The sequence below is a fragment of the Coloeus monedula genome, assembly GCF_965178545.1.
Source record: "Coloeus monedula genome assembly, chromosome: 2".
In the NCBI taxonomy this organism is placed as follows: domain Eukaryota; kingdom Metazoa; phylum Chordata; class Aves; order Passeriformes; family Corvidae; genus Coloeus; species Coloeus monedula.
In genome coordinates, this window is record NC_138782.1 from 86,502,156 (window position 1) to 86,529,090 (window position 26,935).

Here is a 26,935-nt window from a genome sequence, read left to right on the forward strand (position 1 = left end):
TCATTTTGTTGTCCACGTTTTTTGACTCCCAGGTTTTGCAAATGCTGATACATCAAGAGTTTTACCACTGTTGCACTGTTCATATAAAGTCTGAAAGTTAACACACAGGGTATTCAGGTGAACACAGTTGTATTGCACATGGATTCAAACTTCTATAACATTACCACTTGAAATAAATCATCACATACTGAAATATTCCATACCAAAATTCCTTTCTCAAATCAAAAAATAAAAACACACTTAAGACAGCTTAGTTGTACCAGCTGCAATGCAATGCAGTGCCTTAAAGAAAACACATGTGCTGACTTAGCAGTGTGGGCAAAGTTACAGAGCTTCACAAGTCAGTAGAGAACAAACGAGTTGCAGAGATCTAAAATCAAGTTTATTGTCTCCAATATGGAAACACCAGCCTGGAAGGAGGGAGTTATTTGTGTACTTGGGGCATGCAAGCTTTACATCAGATACTCAAATGCCCACAAACAGCCACACTGCCGTATTGTTAAAAGGATAATTACATTGTTAAAAGGATAACTACTCATATTTAAAACAGATCAAGTACAACTAGCAGTGTAAGCATAAATTCCTTTATATTTAATACACACTGAATTTGCTTTCCTCACCATGAAAGCAGCTCTGCATTCTCAACATCTTATGTATACTTTACCACCATCACTTCTTCTGAGACACAGGTAGGAATGACAGAGTTGAAGGTTTATCAAGCTTCTCTTTCAGGCAATAAACAGAGGCCGCAATACTTCAACACAGAGGAACTAATTTACACGTAGCACTGCATTAACAGTTCAGCAACTTCCAGGAAAGCAGGAACAGTTGCAGTCCAAAAGTGGGCACACTTAACAGATCAATTGAGATAATTTCTTCTTAGTGAGGGTTCTTAAATTAGAAGACCCTCAGCTTAGGGGCAGCTTAAAAGCAAAGCAGATGTACTGAGAGGTGGAAAGGAAAGAAACAGCTAAAAGTAAAGATTGCTGGCATCATTTTCAATCCCTCCAATTCAGAAGAATGTAGAGATTCTGCATACTTGCAAATAAAAGCAGTAAGATGCACAATGTTTTTCCAGCTATGGCTAAAGATTTCATATATGTATTGTTTCAGCTTTCACTACCAAACATTCTAACCTTTGCATGAGCAAGTACTACTGCACAAAACAGAAAAGAATTTACTTACCCTCGCAGCTCTAGAAATAGAATTGGGAGAATTCAAGCCAACAAGCTGGCCAAGGATACGTTTCATTTCCTCTGTTGTTCCTTTTGCATTTGGGACACCTGTAGTTAATTTATAGTTATGCTGAAACTGTATACATTATCAGTGTGAAAATTGCCAATACAGTTTGTAAGAAGTTTAAGAATTAAAATATTGAAGTCTTTTCTGAAGCACATGTAGGCACCAAACAAAATTGAGTCATGCCAACAAGCTCATAGTACACCTAACAGTAAAGCATTTTTTAAAGCAGAGTTACAAATACTATTTAATAAAAATGTGTTTTAAAATAAATGTACCTGTTTGACAATGACTTTGAATTTGAACATAGGGATGTACTAGCAACTCCGAAACAGAAATTCTTTCCTTAGGATTTCTTATTAAACAGCGCTGCAAATGAAAAAAGAAAAATGCTTTGCCTATAAATTACAAATCATCCTAGGAATTAACAGTATTTACTTTGGATGTTTAACCAAGGGAGTTAAGTCAAACTGCTTTCAATAATTACTTAGTTGGTATCGAGCTAAAAAGAGACTTCAACATGGAAACTACTTGAAGTAGCTCTAGCTTCATTCTTCTTTTGGAATAAGGCCTGTTACTACAAGTAGCAGCAAGCATTTATTTGTGGAAAAAGTCTCAAGCACAACTCTTTCAGTTTTAGAAAATATGCTTTAAATAAAGAAATTCCCATTATTTAATTCAAAATTTAAGGGACGGTTACCTTCAGCACATCGTGAAGATCCTTCTCAGCAATATCTGGGAACCCTATTTCATAACTTGGATCAACAATAGCATGCATTTTATTGATGTGACTTGTTATATGCTGAAATGGAGTCCTTCCATATGTCATACAGTACAAAATGCATCCTAGTGACCATACATCGCTTTTGGGACTTATCTAACATTAAAAAAAAAAATTGAATATTACTTAAGAAACTGTCCCTTCAATCAATTTATCATGTAATTGTACAGTTTTTGTTGTATAAGAGATCTTTATTACACAAAATCACTAAGGCAACATGCCATTATCTACTAAGACAGTGATGTGGCTTCCTTCACTGATATTCCGTAAGAAAACAATTCTTATTAACTATTTTTGAAAATGAACTTACTTGAAGAACTAACCCAAAAGTAAAGTTAGTCCTTAACAAGTCGAACTGCAGGATTCTAATTTCAGATTTAAAAATAAATACAAGTAAAAGCACATTAAATTAATTAAATCCAGGAAACAGTGAGAGATCACAGCTATGTCTCCAAAGTGGAAAGCCACAATTCAATTCCCCATGGTTTATAGAATTCAGATCCGTATTTCAACCACAACACCTAGGCTGTTCCTTGCAGGATGTCTTTGCGCTTCCCCTGTGGAAGCTGAAGCACTTTAAGAGAAGCACATATGAAAACTCTAGCCTGGGGTGATTTCAGAGGTGCACAGCATGGAGGGCCCGTAAGATGCTCAAAAGGCATTTGTAACACAAATCAGCAGTACAGCCTCTGATATGCAAAAGGCTCATGTATTGCACTGTACTCTATACTGTTCAATGCTATTCACACTGATAACATAGTGAACTCTTGTATTTCTCCATAAAAATTGATTTTAAAATATTTATGGTTATTATTAGTTTAGATATTTTCACTGTATTTTTAGCTCCTCCAATGCCCAAGCCTGTGCATCTGTTTTACTTTCAATTTTACTCAGTAATTGAGCACTTACATTTTTCTCAACAGCATCTGCCAAATGCTTTTAGGTAGTTAGGGAGATTAGGCTTAACCTTCCACTCTGCACACCATCATCATGGCACAAGAAGTTCTTATGTTCAAGTTTCAGTGGAAGATTTAGAAAAAACCAAATCTGAAGATACATGAATTACACTTCCTTCTTAACATGAAGGAAATAGGAGGAAAAAGATCATACTACCTTAGAACGAGGCTTGCCATTTTCTCCATAGGAAGACCTATCTTCTATTGCTTCAGGTGGCATGTAATTCATTGTGCCAGCCTAGCCATAAAAATGTAAAAACATTCTTTTAAGTAAAGCATGCATTAAATTTAATTCACTTAATAAAAACTTAAATTTCTGTCCCAAAACACTGGAAAACATCTTGAAAGTTTGTTTGTATTAAGGCTGAAGGCCATTATTATTCTGTTCATTAAAATCATGTAAAAATCAATAGACATGAATATTCATATATACACATACAAAACCCTGCAGCACAGAATTTCATTAATTGAGGTTATTACAATAATCAAAATTATCAGCAGATACTATGGCACTTCACAGAAAAATGGACATGAATTTTCCAGAAGTATTTCACCTGAGAATCTTTAATGATACTTGTCACATCTGGCTGCATTTGGTTTGCAATGCCAAAGTCAATTAGTTTTAACATTCCATCAACTATCAGAAAGTTTGCTGGTTTCAGATCACTGTGAATAATGCCTGTAAAAAAGAGTTTAAAGTAAATCCAAATTACTACCATAAGGTTTAGCATTACTCAATTCCCATAACCCTTGCACAGAGAGAAGGTGCAGACTGGCTTTACCTGAATCTCTGCATATTTCATAAAAGTGCTTCCATTTCTTTCTAAACAGTTAACACTTGCATGAGTTTACAGTTAGAATTACTACTTATTCAAATCTGCAGGTACTCCAGAACAGCTCCAAGCCATTTGAGTAGCACAGCTTGTCTCAGTTTGAGACAGACCCTCCAGCTCTGTGTGCACACAGCCACACTGAACTGCTGCTCTGGAGCAATTCAGTGGCCTGTCCATGCCTGTAGCTCTCTTCAATTAGCTAAGCAGGTATTTAAAACAAAAGAATTCTACTGCTTAGTGTGATCAAAGGTACCATTTACTGACAAGTATACACAACTGACTTCTCACAAACTACCTGGACAATTTAATATGAATTTTGGTTATTATCTACATAACCAATCCATCTTGACATTTTACAAAAATCAGTGTCCTCTTTCAAAATATCACAGGTGTGTATGTACCCTGAATTTCAGAAGGCTTTGCTGTTTGCTATATTATTGAATGCTCTAGTTCTGAAAATAGGTGATGCTTTCTGCTATATGTACTAGTCTTCACTTCATTATTATATAGGAAAACATCCAAGTCTGCCCTCCCCTTTGTGCTATACAGACAAACTGAATACACATGCATACACTTTAATGACATAGATGAAGATGGGAGGAAGGCCTGAAGAACTCTAAGAAAAAGCTGAAACACTGTCAAAGTAAAGATGACAGAGCTGTCATTAATGTCAAAGTTATTTTTGGAGAGAATGAGAGGCTAAAATTTGAGTCTAATAGAGAACAAGTGGAATTGGGAATATACAACAGCCTAAACCAGAAAAAATTTCTGGCTGTTGTAAGAAAACAGCATTACATACATAAATAGTGATATTTGTAGATCCCTCTTGAGCTATCTAAATCTACACCTCTGCATCAAGATTTACCTTGGTTTTTTGTTTCACTGTTTTTTTAAAAAATACAGTAAACACCCATCTTTGAAGACCACTAAGATTACACCAACACTAAAAACAGTATCACCTCATGTCTTGGGGTGACTTCATGATGTGTTTCCCCTATCTCTGCTATATGCCCAGAAATTAATTTTTTGCCTTTTCTGTGCCTTTAAACTGAGCCTGATAGGGGAGAGAAAAAAAAACCAGCAAAACTTTCAAAGCAGTTTACAGTTTGTTTTCAAGGACACAGATAGACAGACTCCTCTGTGTTCTGCTTTCTGCAGTAGAGAACGGAGGAAGCACACTGCTTGCTTTCCAGCCAGCTTTCGGCTTTTTTCTCTCCGGAGACAGACGGAGAGCTTTTTTCCTGGGACTTCGATTTTTTCCCTTCTTTTCCTGGACCATTTCAACATCAGAACACATTGGGAGAGTCCTCCACCGAGGCCCCGGAGGTGGGCCCACCACGACCCAGCTCCAGGGAGGGGGGGAGAGACAGAGCTACGGAAAGACTCTAAAATTTTCCCAGGTCTCTCTCAGCAGAGCACGAGGTTTTATTGTTTAGCATCGTTGTCCTTTTCTTCCTGTGTGTTTGTTAAATAAATAGTTTTTATTTCTTTCACTTTCCTTTGAGGAAAATTTATTTTTTCCTGAACCTGGTGGGGGAGGGGTGGTTGTGGCCTGCCTTCTCTCAGAGGATATATTTCCAAATTTGTCCAAACCAGCACACCTCCAAAACAGATCCATATTCTCTGCCATATACCCTATACAAATACCTAGAATTATTTAAGAATACCATATTCATGGATTGTGTGAACAGCTTCCAGCATATTTTTCCAATAGCTCTTTCGTTCCAATGGATCCATCTTTTTTTTCTTCTTAAGCCAGCTATTGAGATCAATATTTCCACACTCCATTACCATGTAGATATGTTGATCAGTGATTTCACTAAAAATAAATATACGTATGTTAAAAGTGAAGGAAATGTCTTTTTATAGAGAAATACTGGTTAAATAAAATTAGTATTTACTCACTAGCCATAAAGGCGGATGATCTTATCACTATGTTGCTGCAGTTTACTCAGATGAGCAATTTCATTCTTATAGCTCTGAACAGTCTGTTGATCAGCTTCCTCTAGATTCACATATTTGACAGCATACAGCTGCTTCTTGTCATTCAGTACTTGAAACACCTGCAAAACAGTATCAGTTAATAACTTCACTCATCCCTAGCTCTGACTTACTATGGTCCTTCATCTCAGCCAGAATATTTTAAAGTCTACCTTTTCAAAAGGAAGAAACAATTCAAACAAAGTCAGCATGAAGAAAAACAAAAATCAAGAAGGAAGACACCAGTTATAACAGAATCAACCCTTATCAGAAGCTATCTTGGTGCCACATTGTATTTCACTGGGTGTAGTACATCATGAGTCTGGAGTGCCCCTAAGATAAAGATTACAAAATAACACTCCCAGAGACACAGGTTTGATCTGCCCTCACACATTCATTATGTCAAACCAAAATTTGGAGGCTAGATCACATGGCATATGAGAGGAGGTTAAGAGCACAAAGTCCATTCAGTCTTAAAATGAGAGGGCTGCAGGAAATCCTATTGCTGTCTTCACCTATTTAAAGGGAAGGTATGACAGACTCCGCTTGAATCATCAAAGTATGAGATGTAACAGACATAGCTAACAACAAGGAAAATTACAATTGGATATTTTCCGTGTTGTCACATAGTCCAACAGGAAAACCACTTGTCCAGATAAGCTATGAAATCTCCATCCTTGACAATACTCAAACACAAACCCATCGGTAACAGACTATTTTGGCCTTGTTTTAAGCTGACTGTGAGAAAGTGACACACAGAGGTCCCTGCCATCCTACCTCATTCTACAACTGTATACTGGCAACACAGGGAGCTCTTCTTTCTGGAGGTCCCTGCTGACTGGCAGGTGGCTAACGTTATTCCAATTGACAGGAAGGGTTGGAGGGAAGACCCAGGAAACTACAAACCTGTTAGCCTAACCTCAGTTGCTGGAAAAATTACAGAGAATATCCTACTGGGTACTACTGAAATGCCATGATTAGGCACAGATTCACAATGGGAAAGACCTCTTTAAGTAGTTAAATTAGCTATCCTAAGAACACATCCTCCTAGAAGCTATGCTAAGACACATGGAGAACAGGCAGGTGATTTGAGAGCCAGCACTGCTTCACCAAGTGCAAGTCTGTCTGACCATCCCAGTGGCCTTCTGTGTTGGAGGGACTACATCAGTGGAAGAGATACAGGTGTCATCTATCTGGACTTCTGTAAGGCCTTTAACATAATCCCCCACAACATCCAGCCAAACTGCTTATGCTGTCAAGAAGATAAGGAACTATAACAAAACCAAGAGATTTTGCCAAAATTGTTTCCCAACTTCCCATGACCCCAAATTTCCATACAAAAACCAGCTCACTCACCCCTTCAAACATAGCTACAACTCTGCTTCTCACACAAGTTACAGAAGTCTTAAGAGATGGTCTGTCTCCTTCACGAACTCTCAACCAACTTTACAAGTCACCCATTTCCCAACAATGTAATCACACTGCTCTAAATGACAGCCTCTCACATTAGCATGTACACAAGGCATTGCATCTCTCACAACTGAAGAGCTGATTCTACCAGGAATTTTAATGCTTACTCTACCATAGAAATTATCTTCAAGAGCAAAAGGTCTAAGCATAGCACTAAACCAGTTCTAGATTTCCTGGGTCAAACATTGTGTACATGCTAACACTAGGCACTCATTAGACGATTTCAACATGTATTTACATAGAACTACTACTGTATAAATTAGTGACTGCCTAAAAGGATAAAGGAGCACCTTACCTTACTCGAGCCTCCACTACCTATTTGCTTTAATACCGTATAAACCCTGCCATTGATGGCAAGGCATTCATGTGAAGGTATAGAAGCTGGAACCTGTGTACACACAGAAAAGGTCAAGAAATAAAAATTGGTACGTGCAACAGAACTTAAGAGAGCTCTACTTCTTGTAGAGTTAAAATGCTTTAAGTTGCCTTGCTCTTTCTGAAGACAATAAAAGTTGTTTACAAACAGTAAAGAAACTTCAAATGAAAGCTAGATTCCCAGACACTGATCACCATTTGGTATGTAACATCACTGAACTCTTGTAAAAGGTGCCAATGCTCTTCATACTGGAAATCAACAGAAGGGTGTTCTTTAACAAGGCTCCCCAGATCATTAGGGACACCTCCCTCTTTTTAGTCAGAAACTATATTATCTAACAGACTTTCAGTCCCAGCATGCAACTTAAGAGCTGTACTGAAGTCACCTACCATTTTATTTGAACCTAATTACTAGCTAGAAGACTTCAGTACTGCAAAGTTAAAACAGACTGCATTGCCCTTGCCTGCTACACCAAGCCATAGAAAGGCCTCAAATTTGATTTATTAATTCTTATCCTCTGGTAGGAAGCTTAAACCTATCCCCCAGTTTTATGCACAGTTGGGAAGGTTCCTATCTGAATGTGCAACACATCTAAGGTAACATTTTTACATTATGTCAGGCCACAACAAATGTATCAAAATTTGTGAAATCTAACAAAAATGGAGTAGAAATGCAATCTTTTACCTCCCTCAAACTCATGGTTTTCAACACACACTGCTTCTCTTTATTGGTAATGCACTATAGTGGGTAGTACCACTGTAAAAGCACTGCAGAACAAAAACAGACTCTAGTTCTTTCCTCTGTCATTAAGTAGGATCTGAAAAGGCTTAGGTTGCAGACAAAGGCTCCAGCACTTTGACAAAACTGAACTTATTTTTCAACACCTGAGTAATTTAATCTAAATTCAGACATACACATGAAGAAAGTTATTTTGGGAATAATAGACTACTTTCCATTACTGATCCAGGAATATGAACAGTAACTTCAGATTAGAAAAATATATACACACATTTATTTTACCTAAAGTAGTTCCCAGTGAACATATGTACTGAAAAAATGACAAAATTGTTACCTGCAAGCCAATTTGATTTTGAAATGGAGTTGCTGGAGTATGCGGTAAATAATATGGGAACTGGCTGAAGGGAGTAGAAATTTGATGTCCTGGTAGAAGCTTGTCCTTTACAACTGGTGTGTTGAAACTAACAAAAATATGAACAATATTTGCATTAGTTGTATGTTTTTAGGATTACTTTAACAACAAAGTTGAAATCTTCAACATTTCTTGAAAGCTAGCCTCCACTTCATTCAATAATTAGCATTATAAAGACCCCAACTTCTTGATTTAGAAGTCCTTTTAGAAATACACTGAAACTACAACATACTTAGAAAATACTTTTTAAAACACTAACTCCCTATCTTCAGACACTACCTGGCACTTCCCAGCAACTAGAAAGTGAAAGAACTATAAAGCTAGAAGAGCTGACTACAAGAGTTTAAGACAGTTACTTTTCCCCAGCTTATTTATTCAAAAACTTCTTAGATTACCTATTTTTTCAAGTAAGCATACTGAGACAGACAACTTCAAAAACCTTCACTATTGCCATTAAGAGCTTTGGCTATACTGTGTATGAGTGGAAAGATCATGGACTTAAGAAAACTAAAGATTGCAAAAAATCAATTTTTTTTAAATTTGTTCTGTTGAGGTGTCTACCATCTATTTAGCTATATTGCTGAAGATACTTTATTTTTTCCCACTGTTTACAGAAACTAATGCCAAGATCAGAACTGGAAGAGAATGTATACACCTAGGATTTATTTGGTAGAGTAAAATCACAGAAGTTAAAAAAAAAAATAAAGGACAAAACCAGTCAAAAGCATGGTTCTCACAGAATACAGAAGCACTCAGCAATTCTGCATATTTACCATGTACATACAAACTAAGTAATGAGAATTTAATCAAGGACTATTATCAAACTCCTTCGTGAAATGATGCAATTCATTCCTTACATATATTCTGAATTCTACAGCTATAGAGACATAGGTCCTACCTATGGAACAGTGCTTACTCAGCATACAACCTTGACCTATATGATTCATCCTAGAAACTTATGAAAACAATAAATAATCACATAATTAGAAAGATTTGCCAACACAGGCATAGGGGTTTATGCCTAATTTAAGGTCACATGGAAGAACAAATGCTATCATTTCCTAACTTAAGTGCTTAATTCTGCAAGCCTCTGGATTTCTTGAAGTACTTTTAAAAAACCTCAGACACTTGCATCATAGGAACTAAGCTGATATACACTTATCGATCTAAAAAGCCTGTCAGTCACAAAAAAAGTTATCTAAAAGAAAGTGTCATGTAGCAGGGGTCAGCAAAAAAGGTAAATGCTGTACTAAGGACTTATTTATTTGATAGTAAACATTCAAATGCTGAAAAGTTGACAGAAAAGGCAAAGGTCCCTAAATGCAATCTGAATCTCAAAGTCAGGCACTTTACAGAAGCACATGGAATGTTTCCTATCTGAACAGAAAAATGTAAGAAACCCTGTAAAAATCTGCTTAAGTCTTTCCAGAGATCAACTACCATCTTATAGTAGGCTTACCAGGCCATATAATCATTAGATGTGGTGCTTGGTGTTCCATAAACATGTGATGGGTCACTTTTCTTAGCAACAGCATCTGGTGGTGATAATTGTCTTGAAACAGGATGACCAGACTGTTCAAGGTTCATTTGTTTTCCCTACAAAGGGTAAGGCAAGATATTCTATCACACAAGTAAGAGCACAAATATTTTCTTCAACATGAGAAGGCTGCTGCTAGCACACATGCAGTACACGTTCGCGTTACTTTACCTCTCCATAGCAGCTTTTCTGTGACACTTCTTGAGTTGGCCATTTTTTTCTGGCACTAACACAGTTTAGTTTAATCTGTTCCAACTGCTTTCTATAGCTTTCACCAAAACTAGATTGTTGCTGTTGACTTTCCAGACTCCTGGGCTCTGGCATCTTCAGCTCCTGATGCTGAACTTTATTTTCTGAAAAAAACAAAAAACAAAAAAAAAAAAAAACCAAAACCACAGATTAGTAAAAGGATACAATATTCAATACTTGAAAAGTTTCTAGAATAATTTTACCTCATTTTCTACATTAGACTAAACAAACAGTTGATTTATTGGAATTAGGCCTTAAAAGACAATGTAATCTTCAGGCTCCATATTCAATTCAGTGTAATAACATAGCAACTTTCTTCAAAATCTTAAGATATGACTGTAACAATAACAGAGATGCAACTGTTTCCTTCAACACAGAATAAGAGTATGTTTATAAATTATACTACATCATCTTGGGATGTTGAGCAGGTTTATAAAGCATTGAAGATAAGCTTATTACAATACTCCAAACTAAAAATCTGTTGTCCGTGACAGTAGGCAACCTATAACCCAGCGTAATGACTGAAACCAGAGGCATAAAGGGACTTGGCACTCTGTCCCCTAGTTACATTTGCACAGGTAGTACAAGAGTGAATTGGTGGGATGTGGCAGTGCAGGCTGCAAAAAGCACAGCTTAAGAGTGCTCCTTCACACGCTTGAAGTTCTCCTTTAAAATTACTAGAAAGCAGCATCCCATGCTGAGCAGCTTAATGCAATTCAGCTGCTGAAGGATTGAACTATGTCAACCAGCATCTCACCTAAAAACTGGAATGCAGCATGAACAGGGAAAGTATGACCTGAAACCCAAACTGTTCCCAATGCAAGTCAGTGGGAAAGGTTTCACTGAGGGGCTGAGGGGACACTGAAGTCAAAAAATCACCATTTTTCAACTGAAATGTTTTCTTTCCTATAATACGTATGTACTTATATAATCTCAAATTCAACTCTTGCAATATTAGACATTTTCACCTAATTTCTTCAGCAGGATGAGAGAATTACTTGGGGAACTAGTTTTCTGATGAAACACTGAAATAGCAAGTAACCACAAGAGGTTAGTACACATACTCCATATTCCATGATGTTGGTAAATGATTAGTAGCAACCTTCTAGATTTTACTGGCCCTGAAATCCTTGCTATAAATCCAAGATGGTTATAACATTTTCCAGGAAGACACAACATAATCTCATGCCATTCCTGTTTCTAGGTGACTTCACACAACAGTCAAAGTCCATGTATTGATAACTCAACATCTACTGAAGTATTTATTTCTGAAATACACCAAAACTGACAGTTTTTAAAAGAACTTTAGAAATCAATCTCCAAAAGTATGTTAATAATACAGTAAAAATTCCAGCCATTCAAATGATAGCAAAACCTTGAATTTCTTTAAAGGATAATTCTAAAAATGACAATATACTTAAGGCTAAAACCCATGTTTAATCCAAAGCACTTAAAGTAATACAAAGTGTAACAGTGTATTTGATTGACACTGAAGTTTAATACTCTAAAAGTATACATTTATTTAGTACAAGTGTCATTCACACAAAAGGATTCCAGCAATACAAATTAAATTATATTGCAATGAATATAGGAAAACAAAGGTAGAAATTATCCAGGACTTTTTGCATGACAGGAAAAAAAGGAGCATAGGAGAAGCAAACCATTATAATTGGTCTCAAAAAAAGACCCCTAAAATGGAGGCTTCAAGAAATTTATAGTCTTTCATTTGAATTTCTCTCCATCGACAGCTACCTTTTGTCCTTTGGTATAAACTAATACTGTTACTTGATAAACTGGCAATATTTTTCTACTCTCAGTCTGGCAAATCTCCCACCGTTGCTATTTCAAAGCCTATTTGTTGCACGTATTTCAAGAGGTAAGAACATAATGAATTAGCACTACACTTGATATTTTACTTCCATCCCAGCACTTCACAGTTTTGGACATTGTCACAGTTGAGATTTTTGGGGGTTTTGGGGCTTCTTTTTTTCCACAACAATCAAAGATACCACACAAAAGCCAAATTTTATTTAACCACTCCCCAAATCCAATCAGACCAACTTCTGCTTTTTGGAAAACATTTTATTTAGCAACACATTTTTTAAAAATAAACACATTTAAAAAGCACACTTTCAATGTTTTTTCTGTTTCAAACTACTCAGACATGACATTAATAGTTACCTTCTTTTTTCGTCACAAGACTTGTATCCACTTTGGTTTTGAGAGTTACAGTTGAATTGGTGACTGTTTCTGAGCTGCCCTTATCCAACATCTGCAACTGTAAAGCCATTTTTTCTTGTAAGGACTAAAGAACATAAAAAGCATCTTAAAGAATCAAAGCAAAACTCAAGAGTAGTATCCAAAAGACACTTCCTTACAGTAATTAAATGGCAGATGCACCACAAAACAAACATGCTTCAGGGAAGAGTGCAGGTTACACAGACAAGTATTACTGATGCGATTTTCAAATACATAAACACTCTGAATCTCATAATCCAGTTTCTATAATAAAGACACCTAAATGCTTTCTATTCTGGAATTTTCTTTCAGGGGATGGGGACATGAAAATGTAAGACACAGCTGAAAACCAATCTCTATCAAAAGCTGTAATTCATGGCTCCACAGAGCATTTTAACTTAGTTGAATAGACTTCATTAAATAGAGTACTTCCCATGTTAAAATTCATGACTACAGCTGAAAGAGGTCCTGTAGTCAAATCGAAATCTGTTTATCCCCTCTTCATTCACTGTATTTCTAACACCACTCCCATTGCTCAGATGTACTGTTCAGAAAAAGTTCTTTTTTAATGCCCAATTATGCATAACAATTTTCAAGTTTAAAAGCCACAATGCATGTTTCTATCCACAAATAATTAAAGGGAAACCCTACATTATTTCTTTCTTGAATTGAAAAGGTTTTTATCTTTCTTACTAATACCATAGGATAGATCAAGTTCCTTTTATGTATTTAAAAAATATTTAAGTTACCTGCAAATCTCCCAGGCTGTATGAATCATGCCCACTAGATTTTGGTTCTGATGGTGGAAAAGGTGCAACGAAGGCTGTTTGTTTGGAGCTGGACATTTGCCTATTGAAGTAATATTGTTAATTACATCATATGCGAACACACAGTGTGGTGATGGCTTTTATTGTAAATGAGATGAGAAAAGTAGTTGTGAGAAGACTTTTGACTACAAGCTTCAAATGTAGAGAAAAGCAGGTCCACTCAGACAGCAGAGTGAGAAACAATACAAAGAAGTCCTATAACATGAGGATTTTAAAATATTTTGGAAGTTATGAGACTACCTTATCTCTAATTTTAAAAACTGGACTACATAAAAGTAAAGATATTTTGAACAAAATTTATTTTGGCCTTAATTTCCATTTCTTTTGAGCTTACTGAATAGCCAGAACAAGAAATTTATGTTTACATGCTTTCATACAAAGAATCTGAGTAGTAGCATCAGAAGTAGGTTACTGCAGTACCTGTTGCGCCTATAACGATTATTTGTCTCAAACCTTCAGGTCAAATTTAACATTAACATCTGACATTCCCACTATCCAATAAAAGCACCATTGAAAAGGAGTATTAAGATCTGTTGTGCTGTAGGTAAACCCAATAACCATACCTCTTAGTAACACTAGCCGTGAGTGGGACATCTGAATCCTCCATGTCATCACCATCATCAGATAGTAGGGCAACAGGAACCCTCCCAAATTGGCAAATCTAAGAGCAAAGTCGAAGTTATCAGGTGTGTAAAGCAGAATAAAGAGTTTAGGATTTTTAAGAAAATGTTACTTGTTTTACCTGGTTAGATTTGTTTAGTGGTCTCAATTGATTGTGGTAATTAACCAGGGCACCCAGTTCCTGTGACTTCTCTTCCCTAAAGGAAAAAACAAACTCAAACAAAAAAAACAAAACAAAACAAAAAAAAAACAACCACAAAACAAAACACATAACACTGTAGTGTATGCGTTTGGTTTTGGTTTAAATGATGCTATAAGACATTAAATAAGAAATTAAGACATTACCTAAATAAAAATCTGGTAACAGTAGAAGAATTTTCACTAGAATCGTTCCTTTTTATGCTTCTGTGATTTCCACCTATATTCTGAAGTCCAGACTCCTGTGTACTTGATACTGTAGCAAAAATAGTTAGAATCATTCAGATCATATCAGACAAATTCAACTGCATCATTCTAAGCAATTAACTGGGCTAAATTAAACCAGCTGACTTCATTGAGAGCAAATTTGAGAATGCTCATACAAGCTGTGAAAGGTCAGGGAATATCAAGGCAGGCAATAGCAAACAACTCATTCAGCAGCCCCATCTTAATCCAGTATAGAATCTTGCTTGATTATTGAAGATTTGGCAAAAATTTTCTGAAGTTGTACATTAATCTTAAAATGAAGTGTCAAGTCAACTTAATAAACTTTGTTAAGGCATATATTTCAGATATACTTTATGGTAAGCAGAACCAGAAATCAAATTATTTGAAAAGTCATTCTAGAACCTCAAATCCACAAATAAACAGTTCAGAACAACACTGTCTTCCACATTATTTTTCCCTACAGGTGAAGGGAAGGACATTTCTCAGAAATTAGGAAACCACAAGAACTCAGAATACACTAATGAAAATATATCAGCACCTTAATGAACACATATTCACGTGTTACAACACAGTTTAATTCTTCATTTAGGGAACAATGAGGAATACAAGCTATTTTAAGCACCTTCAGATAAACAATAATCTCTTGAACTCAACTATTTTCCTGACAAACCCTTTTTAAAGAATTCAAATTAATATCTGGTTATTTTGATTAAGATCTCTTCCATGCGACAAGATTTTTTTTAAAAGACAGACACCAAAGAACATATTAAAAAAAAAAAAAGAACACCAAAGACAACAGGAAGTGTTCAAAAGCCAGGTTGAATGGTGCTTTGAGCAACCTGATCTAGTGGAAGGTATTCCTGCCCCATAGCAGGGGCTCAGAACTAGATGATTTTCAATGTCTCTTCCAACCCAAACCACACAACAATTCTAAGATATTATATAATATCTTCTACACCACATAGGCCTTGTGTTCCACCAGTATAGGAAATTATCTGCTTCACCAACAAAATTCATGGCCATCCACAGCATTCCAAGAAATCACAATTTAAGGACTTTTTAATATAGTATTTATCTCAGCATTTTTAAATTTGTATCAGTTCATTAAAACAAATTTTACTTTTCTTTTGAATTCTCCCATATTCCCCTTCTACTTTCAGCCAGAAGTCAGACTTCTGGCAGATGAACAGTAAGGTATTGCTTATTTTTAATACTTAGTGTTTTATAAACTACTTATGCCAATAGACTTAACTACTCATTTAAATAAAAAAGGGCCTCAATGCACAATGTAGTTTTATTAGCGACCCAGGACCATCATCATCTCACGAATGCTTCCCACACTTTTTTTTCTAAAGAAATTTTTTTTTTTTTTTACCACCAAGTCTGCCACTGGACTCTCACATCCAGCTGGTGAGCTACAATACTTTCATTCCTTCACAGTCTGAGAGCCTATCTGCTTCTCATGATACTCCTGACCACAGCTGGACCCCATGACCTAAGGGTCTTTTCCAACCAGAATGATTCTAACATGATTCTCTGATCTACCTTTCTTAAATACTAAATTACTTTTTCCCAACTAAATGTGTTTGATTGCAGCTGGTATGTCAAATACTTTAGATTGCTGTGCATGAATGAAAGAGAAGAAGGAATTAAAACAAAGCTTTCTAGACTTGATGCATGGTTTATATTTGCATCACAACACTAACTGCACGCAACTGTCAAAAGCAATCTTTTGAAGCTGTGAACAAATGCATTTACGTATACAGCATTCATATTTCCAAATAAAAACTTTCAAAAGCAGCTCTTCAAATGGAAATACAAAACAGAAAAGAGCTAAATGCCAATACACTAAAACAGCCTCTGCTGTTCCAGAGGGCCATACAAATTCATTTAAAGCCAAATTCAGTGATTTAGGCCATGCATGTCCCAGAGTTTGAGATATTTCAAGTCTAGTGTTATTTACCTTTTAAACTTTAATCTTTAAATAACTGAATTAATAGTCAGCATTTTTTAAATACCTAATTACAAACTCATATATATGAAAAAATAAATGAGCCTACTCTTGCCCCAAAAGTTCACTGCTTCCTAACTGGCAGGCAGGGTTTTGCCATGCATTCTCACAGGTATTGCCTTTGCTCTGCAGCAGCAAGTCAATAATGTCAGCAAGAAACTGTACAATCCATGAAGGACATTGATATTCTACAAGACATTCTCCTGTGGCCCAGTACATCAGCAGTGGCACTTATGATGCCTATAACCATGATAAATGGTAAACAGAATAAGACAGAAAATAAAGTTCATTAAAAATTAATGCCATAGCTGAATACTATTAAAAGTGTTCACCCCCAGCTAGTGTTTCACTCAAAGGTTGATTCAATAGGTGCTAGGCAAATCTCAAACACCATTCCTGAAGATAAGGAAATTAAATCAGACCTATTTTACATTAATTCTGTCCTTATAAAATGAAAAAATATGGAAGTCCTAGACATCACTCTTGAAAAGGTTAGCTGCACACACTTCAATGCTGAAGTCAACCATATTTTTTGTTCAATTCCACTCCAAATGAATTTATCTATTGAAAACTTCAAGAAATAACTGTTCCCTTTTTGAAGTTATATACCCAGCAATAAGGATCACTTAGGATTTACGATACAGCCAAGCGCTTCAGTTTTGTACTGATAGACAGGTTTTGTCTATCTGTAAAATAAAGTTGAAATGGATTATTTTTCCTAGATTTGACTTCACTGAAATGACTGTCAAGGCTTCCCCAGTCTGTCCCAAGATATACCTTGAAGCAACCTATATATGTATAGTGTAGTTAGTCTGTATGTTTCAGTTCTAATTCTTCTCAACCAACAGTAGCTCTTACTTTGCACTTCCAGCTGTAAGTCTCTATTACAAACTACAAATGCCTGATGACAGTCAGAGGAACACCCTCTGCAGAATTACAGAATCTACCATCCCACAACTCCTGCAAACTACAGTCACTGCACTGAAGGAATAAGATTCATAATATAGATAAATATATCTGTTTATTGGACAATAGACATTCTGAGTTTGTATCTGGAAGGGACAAACACCAATGACTTTTTTTCCAATCCAGAATCACATTTATGCATAAACTCAACCAATATTTTAAGAAACTGCAATTACCTGCAAAGTTCTCCTTCTCCTCATCTGAAAGTAACTGCTTTTTTTTCAAATGAAAGTTTTGCAGAGCAGTTTCCAACAGTTCCAGGGGAACAGCAGAGCACTCCACAGCTTTCTGAAGGATCTGCTTACACTTCTTCTCATTTGCTAAGTAGTAAGACACAGAGTTAGAAATCACAGAAGTAAAAAAAACCTATTACACTAGGACAATATTTTTTTAAGGAGATGGTTACATTCATGTTGTCTTATATTCACTTTGCATCCTTCTATGAAGCCATTGTTCATTAGGGACTTCTCCCCTTACACTGCCATTTAAGGAAACTGCCCGGAAATAGTTAGAAATGAATCACACAAGTCAATTTTTCACATTAAGTCGAATACCAAGTCATAAAATATGCATTCTCAGTATTTTTTTAATGTTACAGGAACTGTAAGAAAATACAACACATTCCAAAATACATTTTTTCTGTAGTATCAGCAAGGAAATATGACCTTTATGAACTTCCATTCAGATCTGACCAGATAAAAATTTTATTATGCATGTATTATAAAACATCTGTAATGCACTTAATAAAAACCAAATTTAAACCCAGATGTTGTTAAGTAAAACATCACTACTCTGGACAGCATTACAGTTAAGAAAAGAGGAGAAAAAAGCAAGGATATTTTTTCATTGTAGGTTTAGACATTACTAAATGCCATAAACAGGTAACTTTGAAGAGAGCTGGGATAGAAAAGGGAGTGCTTTAACAAAATATTGAAGCAGTCAATTTACATACATCAACAGGTACACAGGCATCTATTAGAAAAAGTAAAGTCAAATAAAGAAAAAAGTGTACTGTAACCATGATACTTTCCTCGGCTTAAAGAGCATCTGGGCAAAATGATGCAATGCTTTGCTACAGCTGTCAATGCCCCTGAAATCCCAAATGCTCTTCTTCCATTCCAAAGCAGCAAAACATAAGCCACTTTGTTCTTACATACATGCCACATATATATAAGTATATTCCTTATAACATATAAAAGTATATTAAGAGCAACATGTCTGCAGCACTCAAAACTCCTTTTGTAAATTAAGTTAGACATCAGTGTTGCCAGTAGTTCAGGCTGGTGGAAGTGTAGTGTAGGTATCAGGAACTTATGCTTTAAGTAACCTATTATAAGAATATTAAATGGATGATGTCAGACACTGGAGCAAGGAAACACCAAAATTAGATGACCTATAATTTCAATTAAATCAATTTCGTGCTAATTTGTTAGAATTTGGTTTTTAACCATATAGTCAAATACTGATTTTTCTCCTAATCATTAGCAAGTGGATAGGTTTTAAGAATCCTTAAACAGCATTCTGTGATTCTACCTTTGGCTATATTTAGTAACCACACATTGCTTCAATAAGACCTGCTACTCGAAAGTAATTCTTCCTAGTATTATGTGCCTCGTTGAGTAAGAAAGAGCATGACACCAGAACATGTATGTGAAAAATTAACTGCTTCATCCTCTTTAACAGATGAGGATCCAAGATAAAAAGTAAAGCCGGAAGTATTTCTGAGTTTCAATCAGTCCATCACATACTAAACGCCTGAACCAACCACCTTGGCATAAGATTTGAAACCACCAAGAGCAGAGTTTTATCAACAGTCATGAGTTCTGACCAATTCACAGCAAATTATCTTCAAGTACACTGCCCAAGGTACCCAAATAAAGAGAGCTCCTCATCTGAGGTATTTAAATGAAATTGTAGTCAGTATTTAAGTTAAAAAAAAAAAAAGCCACAAAAACAGAATGGCACCTTTATTGTGTCACTCCATTTCCAGGTCACTGATATTCAATTATTAAGAAATCAACATCAATTTGCCAAGTCTAATTTCACAATTTCAACTTGAGCTTTTATCTTGAGCGAAACTGTGAGCTAAGGAAGAGAACATACAATTTAACTTTTTCTTCTTAATGCAAAAGGAAATACTGACAGGTGTGCCAAGCACTGCTGAAATCACTGGGATGAAAAAGTAACAAAGCACTACCCTCCTCCTTTGCCTCTGGCCTAAGTGGACACAGTGAAAAAGGAACAGCACTCTTAAGTAACAATATACAACTCACATGTTCCACTAATCCTCTTTGAAGCACCCAGCAGGGACACTGTAGCTCCATACACATTACCAAAGGACACCTAGATCAGCTCAAGGGTAACAGATATAAATCAGAGAGCACACTGCAGATAGAACAAAGCCGATCATAACTGGCTTATTTGCTTTGGGATTAGGACTTCGTTTTAGGTTGATTACTTGCTGTCAAAGTAAGAAACTATTGCATGAACACATCCCATAGCTACAGGATGAATTTAGTCATTGGTAACCTGTAGCAGCATTTCTACACTTTATTAAATTACACAATAGGTATTGTTACACTTATTTAACAATATCTTTGTTATTGCAGTATTAGTGTTTAATTATCTGTTTAAATAAACATCCAGTGCTCAGTAAATAAATTATTAGCTTATTTTTACTACTGTTTAGAAATTCAATGCCACAAGTCTGTATTAGTACAAGACTGGTCAGATAACTTGACTTATGCATAACACAGAAACTGTGTGATTTCAAGACACAAACACAGATTTTTGTCTTCTTTTCCCCACCCTGTACAGGAATCATTCATAAAACTTCCACTGTCAATTATTTTACATAGCACATACTTCTGAGTGGGGGGTGGTTCACAGCCTTTCCTGCTCCATTACCAATTAGCTTATCAGTTAAGAAAAACTGGACAATCTGAGGAGACAAATGAGTATCTACTTATTGACTAACAAAACGGCTCTGCCTCATGCCCCACACTTTGAACATCTAAACTGTATCCTAAATTACAGTTTAGTAGTAGTACTGGAGCAAAAATGTATAGACAAAACCACTACCAGTGGAAAATAAACAGAAGTTAAGAAAGGAATAACTAATAAAATGTATTTGGAATCTAGAGTGTAGAACAGACAGATTTAATGTAGCTAAGTTTGGGGAGAATTTCTCCTACTAGGCAGTATACAAAAACTTGCACAATTCTGAAAAAAACCATGAAGGAAAACAAATCACAAAACTCAAAATATATCCATCAAGTCTTTTCCATTTAAATAAGAAAAAACAGCTTTCATGGAATGAGCTTGCCTTTCTGTACAGAGCAAACTGTCAAAGGAAGAAATAAACAGGGTGACATAGATTGTTGGTCAAATCACCCATGGAAACAAAAGAAGAGACATCCAAAAATACAAGCTTATGGGCAGCCAACACAGCATTGCCATCGAGTACCAGGGGCAACCAAATAGCATATTGACAGTGTATTTTGGTTTAATAAAAAACATACTCAGTCTATACATGCTGTTTGGAAGAAGACAGAATTTCCTCCACAAGCAAGCAAAGTATTTGAGCATCACTTTTCAAAGCAAGAGCCTTACTCAAAAGCCTTCCACTGCAAGATCTAAATTAGAAAAGTAGAAGCTATTAACAATTTTCACCTGGTTTGAAAGTTATTTCTAAAAACAAAAAAAACCAATGAATTGTGTGTATATTTACATTTTCAGAGTGAACACATGTTCTCAGTAAATTTCAATCAAAGAAAAAATCCAGGTTTTTTTCTTTCTGATTTAATACTTATTGTTTCCTTACAAATTATGTAAGGGAGCAGAAGTTTAAAACAACCAAACTGAGAACAACACAGAACAGCAACACCAAGCAAGTTGTTGGGTTTGGTGGTTTTTTTGTGGGGTTTTTTTTTGTTTGTTTGTTTTTTTAAACACACCTTGTGATAGCTCAAACTGTGCAAAAGCCACGTGCACAAAAGCAAATTTCTTGCAGTTCAGTCTGGCCAGATGAAATTGGTCCCGTGCCTCCTCTGGATCTTGAAGACTGTAAAGACAGCATATTCATAGTTACACAAGGTAAAGAGCCTGAGAAGGATGAAGTTCAGTGTGCTGGATGAAGCCTTTAGACAACTTCGAAAAAGCAATCCACCTACAGGCTAAAGATTTTCCTCCTTCTCAAAGCAATCAGTGAACTACAAATAAGCAAAGAATCTTAAAATTCTAATAATTGAAAGATATCAAGCTGAACCTTCCCAAAACTTACAGGACTAAATCCTTAAGATATTTCACACTTCATTTACTATTGGCAATTTTAATCCTAGTGTTACATTCAGCCACAGATTGCTAAGTAGGTTAATGCTTGCACACAGCACACCAATGTTTACACATTCAAGAGGAACTACAGCCTAAGTAAATACCAGTCAAGATACAAAAGGCCTAAGTCTACATCATTATGAAACACATTAATGTTACATTTCAACAGATGTAAAGAAAAAGAGCCTAACACTTTTACCAGCAACATCCATAATCAAGACATAAAGGAATTCTCTCCAAAGTTCCCCCTTGACTCAACAGATAAGCAAAGGTACCACTCAGAAGTGAGGAGAGCGAAAGATTATGACCATGGCTCAAAATAAAAGTACAGAAAAATACAACATGGAAAGGTAAAGAACAAATTTTCAGTAGAATTCTGAGGAATTTTGAATGAGAGAAGTTTCTCATAGTTTAGGCATGTTACTAGAGTCATGTAGGTTTACTGAACTCAGCTCTGCCCATCCAAAGCAATAGGACAGGCACAGAATAACCCACCTGCAGGCAAAGTCTGAGCAAGAGAAATTAAGCTGTGATGTAGTACATTTGCTTTCAAAGAGTTTGTTAAAATTTAAGTTCCTGTAGCAAGCAGCAACAGCTTGGATAGCAATACACTGAACAAGACCTAACACTAGCAATAGGCACCAAGTGCCACACACTTGGTGGCACTGTGCTACAGCCAGAAGCATTCCATGAGAGCAGGCCTGGCATTGCTAATGTACAGTACAGAAAATCAGACAGAGAAGCATTGTTTGTCTTCAACTGTTTCAGAGCACACTCAAGGGTTCTTCAGACAACCTTGGTATCATAATAGGTTAAAAGGTATTGGCACAGCCAGACTACAGCTAAGGAAGATACCAGGACAAAAAAGGTCCAGTGCCAAGAATGGAATAATCCAGTTTCTCACCTACAGGTTGCACAGACAAGTGATTGAGAGCAGGCTTGGGGAAAAAGACTTAGGGGTGATGGCTGATGAAAAAGTCAACATGAGCCAGCAGTGTGCGCTCACAGCCCCAAAAGCCAAACAGAATCCTGGGCTGCACCAAAAGGAGAGTGGTCAGCAGGTCAGAGGAGGTGACTCTTTCACCCTGCTCTTGGGAGATCACACCTGAGACACTGAATTCAGCTCTGGGACCCCCAACATAAAAAGAACAGGGACCTGTTGACACAAATCCAGACAAAGGCCACAAAGATCATTAGGCAGCTGGAGCACCTCTCCTATGAGGATGGGCTGGGAAAGTTGGGGCCATTCACCTGGAGAAGGTTGCATGGAGACCTCATAGCAAACTCCCAGTATCTGAAGGGGGCCTGCAGGGAAGCCAGAAAAGGACTTATCGTCAGGAACCCTAGTGATAGAACTAGGAAAAATGGGTACAAAATGAAAGGGGAAGTTTAGTAGGTATGAGGCAGAAATTCTTTACTGTGAGGGTGGTGAGACCCTAGAACAGACTGCCCAAGGAGGTTGTGGATGCCCCAACTCTGGAAACATTCAAGGCCAGGCTGGAAAAGGCCTTGAGCAACCTGGTCTAGGGGGAGGTATCCCTGCCTATGGCAGGAGGCGCTGGGACTAGATCATCTTTAAGATCCATTCCAATCGCTTAACATTCTACAATCCTACAATCAGAACAAAACAGTGCTGGCAGTAGACACTTAAATCTCAAGCCATTGCCACTGCTTCTGAAGTCTGTGATGCTGACTTGCTTTTCCACCTTGTTTAGGTGGAACATTTGGGAGAACAGCAAACAATTCTACTGAAAAGCACATTTCTTCTCCCACCAAAGGCAGTATCATCAGAGCACCTATCAGTGTCACTTAACCTGCAGTATCAGTATTGCTTTACTTACAATAGCTAAAAAAATAAACCACAAGCACTCTACAAAGTCATGAGATAAGAGGATTTTCTTTAACAGTAGCTAAAACCAAACACAGACAAATATATAGTACTACACAAACTGACAGCCAGGAACAGAGAAGGTAAGTGTAGAACACCATGGAAATTTTGAAAAAAAATTATGAGCAATGAGAAAAAGTTATGAGCAGTAAGTAAATATGCCAAACACAAAAGATCCAAATAAGTAGTCACTGATTAACTTAAGATTAATCTCCAAAAACTACAGAATCAACATCGTTGGTTTTTAGGTCCAATCAGTCAAAAGCAATTTCATTGCTGGTGTGATTACAGATGTAGCTCATAAATGTAGTTTCATATAAATACTTGATAATATATGCCACTGTGGACAAGGAAGTATTAGCTTATAATAAATGATTAAGAATGAGCTAGTATCTGAAAGTAATTTCCAAATGAGGAATCATCATTTAGGGAGATGCTTATAGTGAAGTTCCATTGGAATTGATGCTATATAAGATTTTGGTGGACACATTTTTTAAAAGGTGTTTGGAGTGGGTTGTTCATCTTTTTAAAAATATTTCACTAGGCAAGTCAAACATATGACTGATGATATTTGCCAATTAAAAAATACGCAGCAGAAAACAAAAAGAGCAGATCTGAGCTACCTAGTGAGATAGGGAGATTCTACAATAATGCTGGCTACTAAAGTAGAAATTATTTTAGTACTACTGAAGAGTGCATTTCAATACTGAAACAAGACAGACTACTCTTCCAAGAAAGTCCCTAGAGGCTGTAGCAGTGAAACAACTAAAGACATTTCAGTGAGACACCACTAAAACTGAACTGTTCATACTATTAAGGAATTAACAAGCTACTGACAGCACCTTTGGTTTTGCTTTCTGCAATACATCACACATATGATGAACATAGCTCTAGTACACATCTTGAAAGTATCCACCTTTCAAACCATGCTCTAAAGATCAAGTGAAAATAGGTTCAAGTGATTAGGGAGGTAAGAAACAATCTTTCTGAACTTAAAACTCTCCTACAGTGAGATAACAGATGTGACTCGATCACTATTCTGGAAAAGAATTTCCACAGACTACGGTCCAGAAGCCTATGTTACAGTTTCTGCTCTGAAGAAAAGCAATTAGCCTTTGAATGAGAATGCCATCTTGCAGTGTTTCTTTAAACCTTCCTGGAAGAGATTCTTTACTTACACGAAAACACTTTCCCTCTTCAAGATACTAAAGATTCACAAGGTCATTATTCACTCCTGTTTCTCAACAGGAGATTCAACAGATTACTTTCACTGTATGCTTTCAGTAACAGTGATGCAGCAAGATCCATGCAAATGACAGTACAGAGAACTAGACACTTGTCATCCTGCAAGTGAAACCATATGCCAAAAAGTCAAATAGGGAAAGAATATACAAGAAAAAGATTAGCTATGTGCACTGGGAGATCACCTGCCCAGCTCTAATTTTTAGATAGCTGCATTGTTTAAATACAGCTCTTCATCAAAATATTTGCTGTAATGGTATTTCAAGTGACAAAAGAAGCCCTTATGAAAAAAAATTCTAATTATAACCCTGTCCCAAACTATGTCTGAGCACATCTGAATAACCACACTGTTCAAATTTGGGCTGAATAAAGCAATAAATGATCACAACCAAAACTAATTTTCAAAGTATGGAACTAGAGAATGATGTTCTGAGACATTCTGCCTATCCTAAGGTAGCTAATTGAATAAAACTGTGATAAGTCTTTTCTAGTAAGAGAGAAAGCATACTGAAACAAAGCTCAAAAGAGGAATTCATGTACCTCAACTTGTACCTTACATAGCGAACCAAGAAAAAACGAGAAGTGTGTTAACGTCTCTAAATCAAATAGCTCTAAACAATCATGTTTATTAGCACATACAAAAAATGCAAGTACCGTGGAGACAACAGATAAGCTGACTACACAAAGCAACTTACCTTCAAGGACCCAGAATAAAAACATCCACGCTCAAAATAATAATGTGTTGCAGAAAACACTAACAAAACAAGGTATTCTTATCTTAATTCAAACACAGAATGATGAGTTCTTATATTGAAAACTTATACCTACGCTTTCAACTCAGCAAATCTCACAAGGATGCGAGCATAGCTCTCATCTTGACTGTACTTTTCTGCAGGTAATGCAGTCACCGCTTGACTGTAACGACCAATGAGTCTATTGAGTAGGCTAACATCCATCTGAGGAACACCCTTTTTCTCTAGTTTAAGCAAAAAACATAGCCAATCTTCTGGATTATTTCTTGTCATCATTATTTGATTAACAGTTCCAGAGTTATCTGACAGGAAAAGAAAAAAGGAGATTGATTAAAATAGCAGCAAACATGTACAGAAGGGAACACTTTTTGTAAGCTTTCATGCAAGAAAGTTACAGACTATTTTTTAAACAAGATTAAAACAACACAGCTAAGAAATAAGGAGAGATGAAATTTACTTTGTGGTCATTAATACTGAAGAAACACTAAACTTGAAACCCTTTCAGTTAATGGTTCTTCCACTCAGTCTAAGTTAAGATCTTTTGCATAAGTGACAGTAGAATAACAAAACCAAATACCTGTTGTATCAGCTGAGATTTTAGCATAGTTAAACTCATCTGTGATATTCTCTTCATTTCTGTATTTGTTTTTCAAGTTTCTAACTCTATTCATGATTGATGTTATCTGCGGCAATCCTCTTTCACTCAGGTCTGTCTCCTCCATCTGCAGGCACAAGGTTAAAAACAGTGAAGTTACTGAACAACCCTGTCGTAGCTCATTTTGATTGGAATTACCCTGTGAAAGCCTCTCAACTATCATTTGCAGCTTGAGACTCAACCACATGATGTAACCAATACTCTATTTAAGCCCTTGTCAACGTAGTTATACAAGTAAGCTTCTTCACAGAAGACAACTTGGACAAATAAAAAGAATCAGTACTTAACTGATCCACCCAAATCCTAATCCATGCTTCACAGTAGCCCTTTCCAATAAGGTATATTCAGCATTTGAATAGTGTAGGATGCATTGTCTGAAACACCTTCCAGTCTGTTGCATTAAATC

At 36.3% G+C, this 26,935-nt stretch overlaps 1 protein-coding gene across 1 annotated transcript; it reads right to left on the minus strand.

The window, feature by feature from the left end:
* On the minus strand, nucleotides 1-26,596 carry TTK (TTK protein kinase; the record flags this gene model as incomplete). Its single annotated transcript, XM_082277053.1, has 21 exons — nucleotides 1-90; nucleotides 1,186-1,283; nucleotides 1,518-1,608; nucleotides 1,940-2,116; nucleotides 3,134-3,214; nucleotides 3,531-3,655; nucleotides 5,477-5,628; nucleotides 5,715-5,872; nucleotides 7,555-7,647; nucleotides 8,708-8,834; nucleotides 10,245-10,381; nucleotides 10,494-10,675; nucleotides 12,753-12,876; nucleotides 13,559-13,658; nucleotides 14,200-14,297; nucleotides 14,379-14,454; nucleotides 14,603-14,711; nucleotides 17,837-17,980; nucleotides 21,617-21,723; nucleotides 25,951-26,176; nucleotides 26,452-26,596. The coding sequence occupies 21 exons, from the start codon at nucleotides 26,594-26,596 to the stop codon at nucleotides 1-3; spliced, it is 2,640 nt and encodes an 879-aa protein (XP_082133179.1).
* Nucleotides 26,597-26,935: the final 339 nt, after the last annotated feature.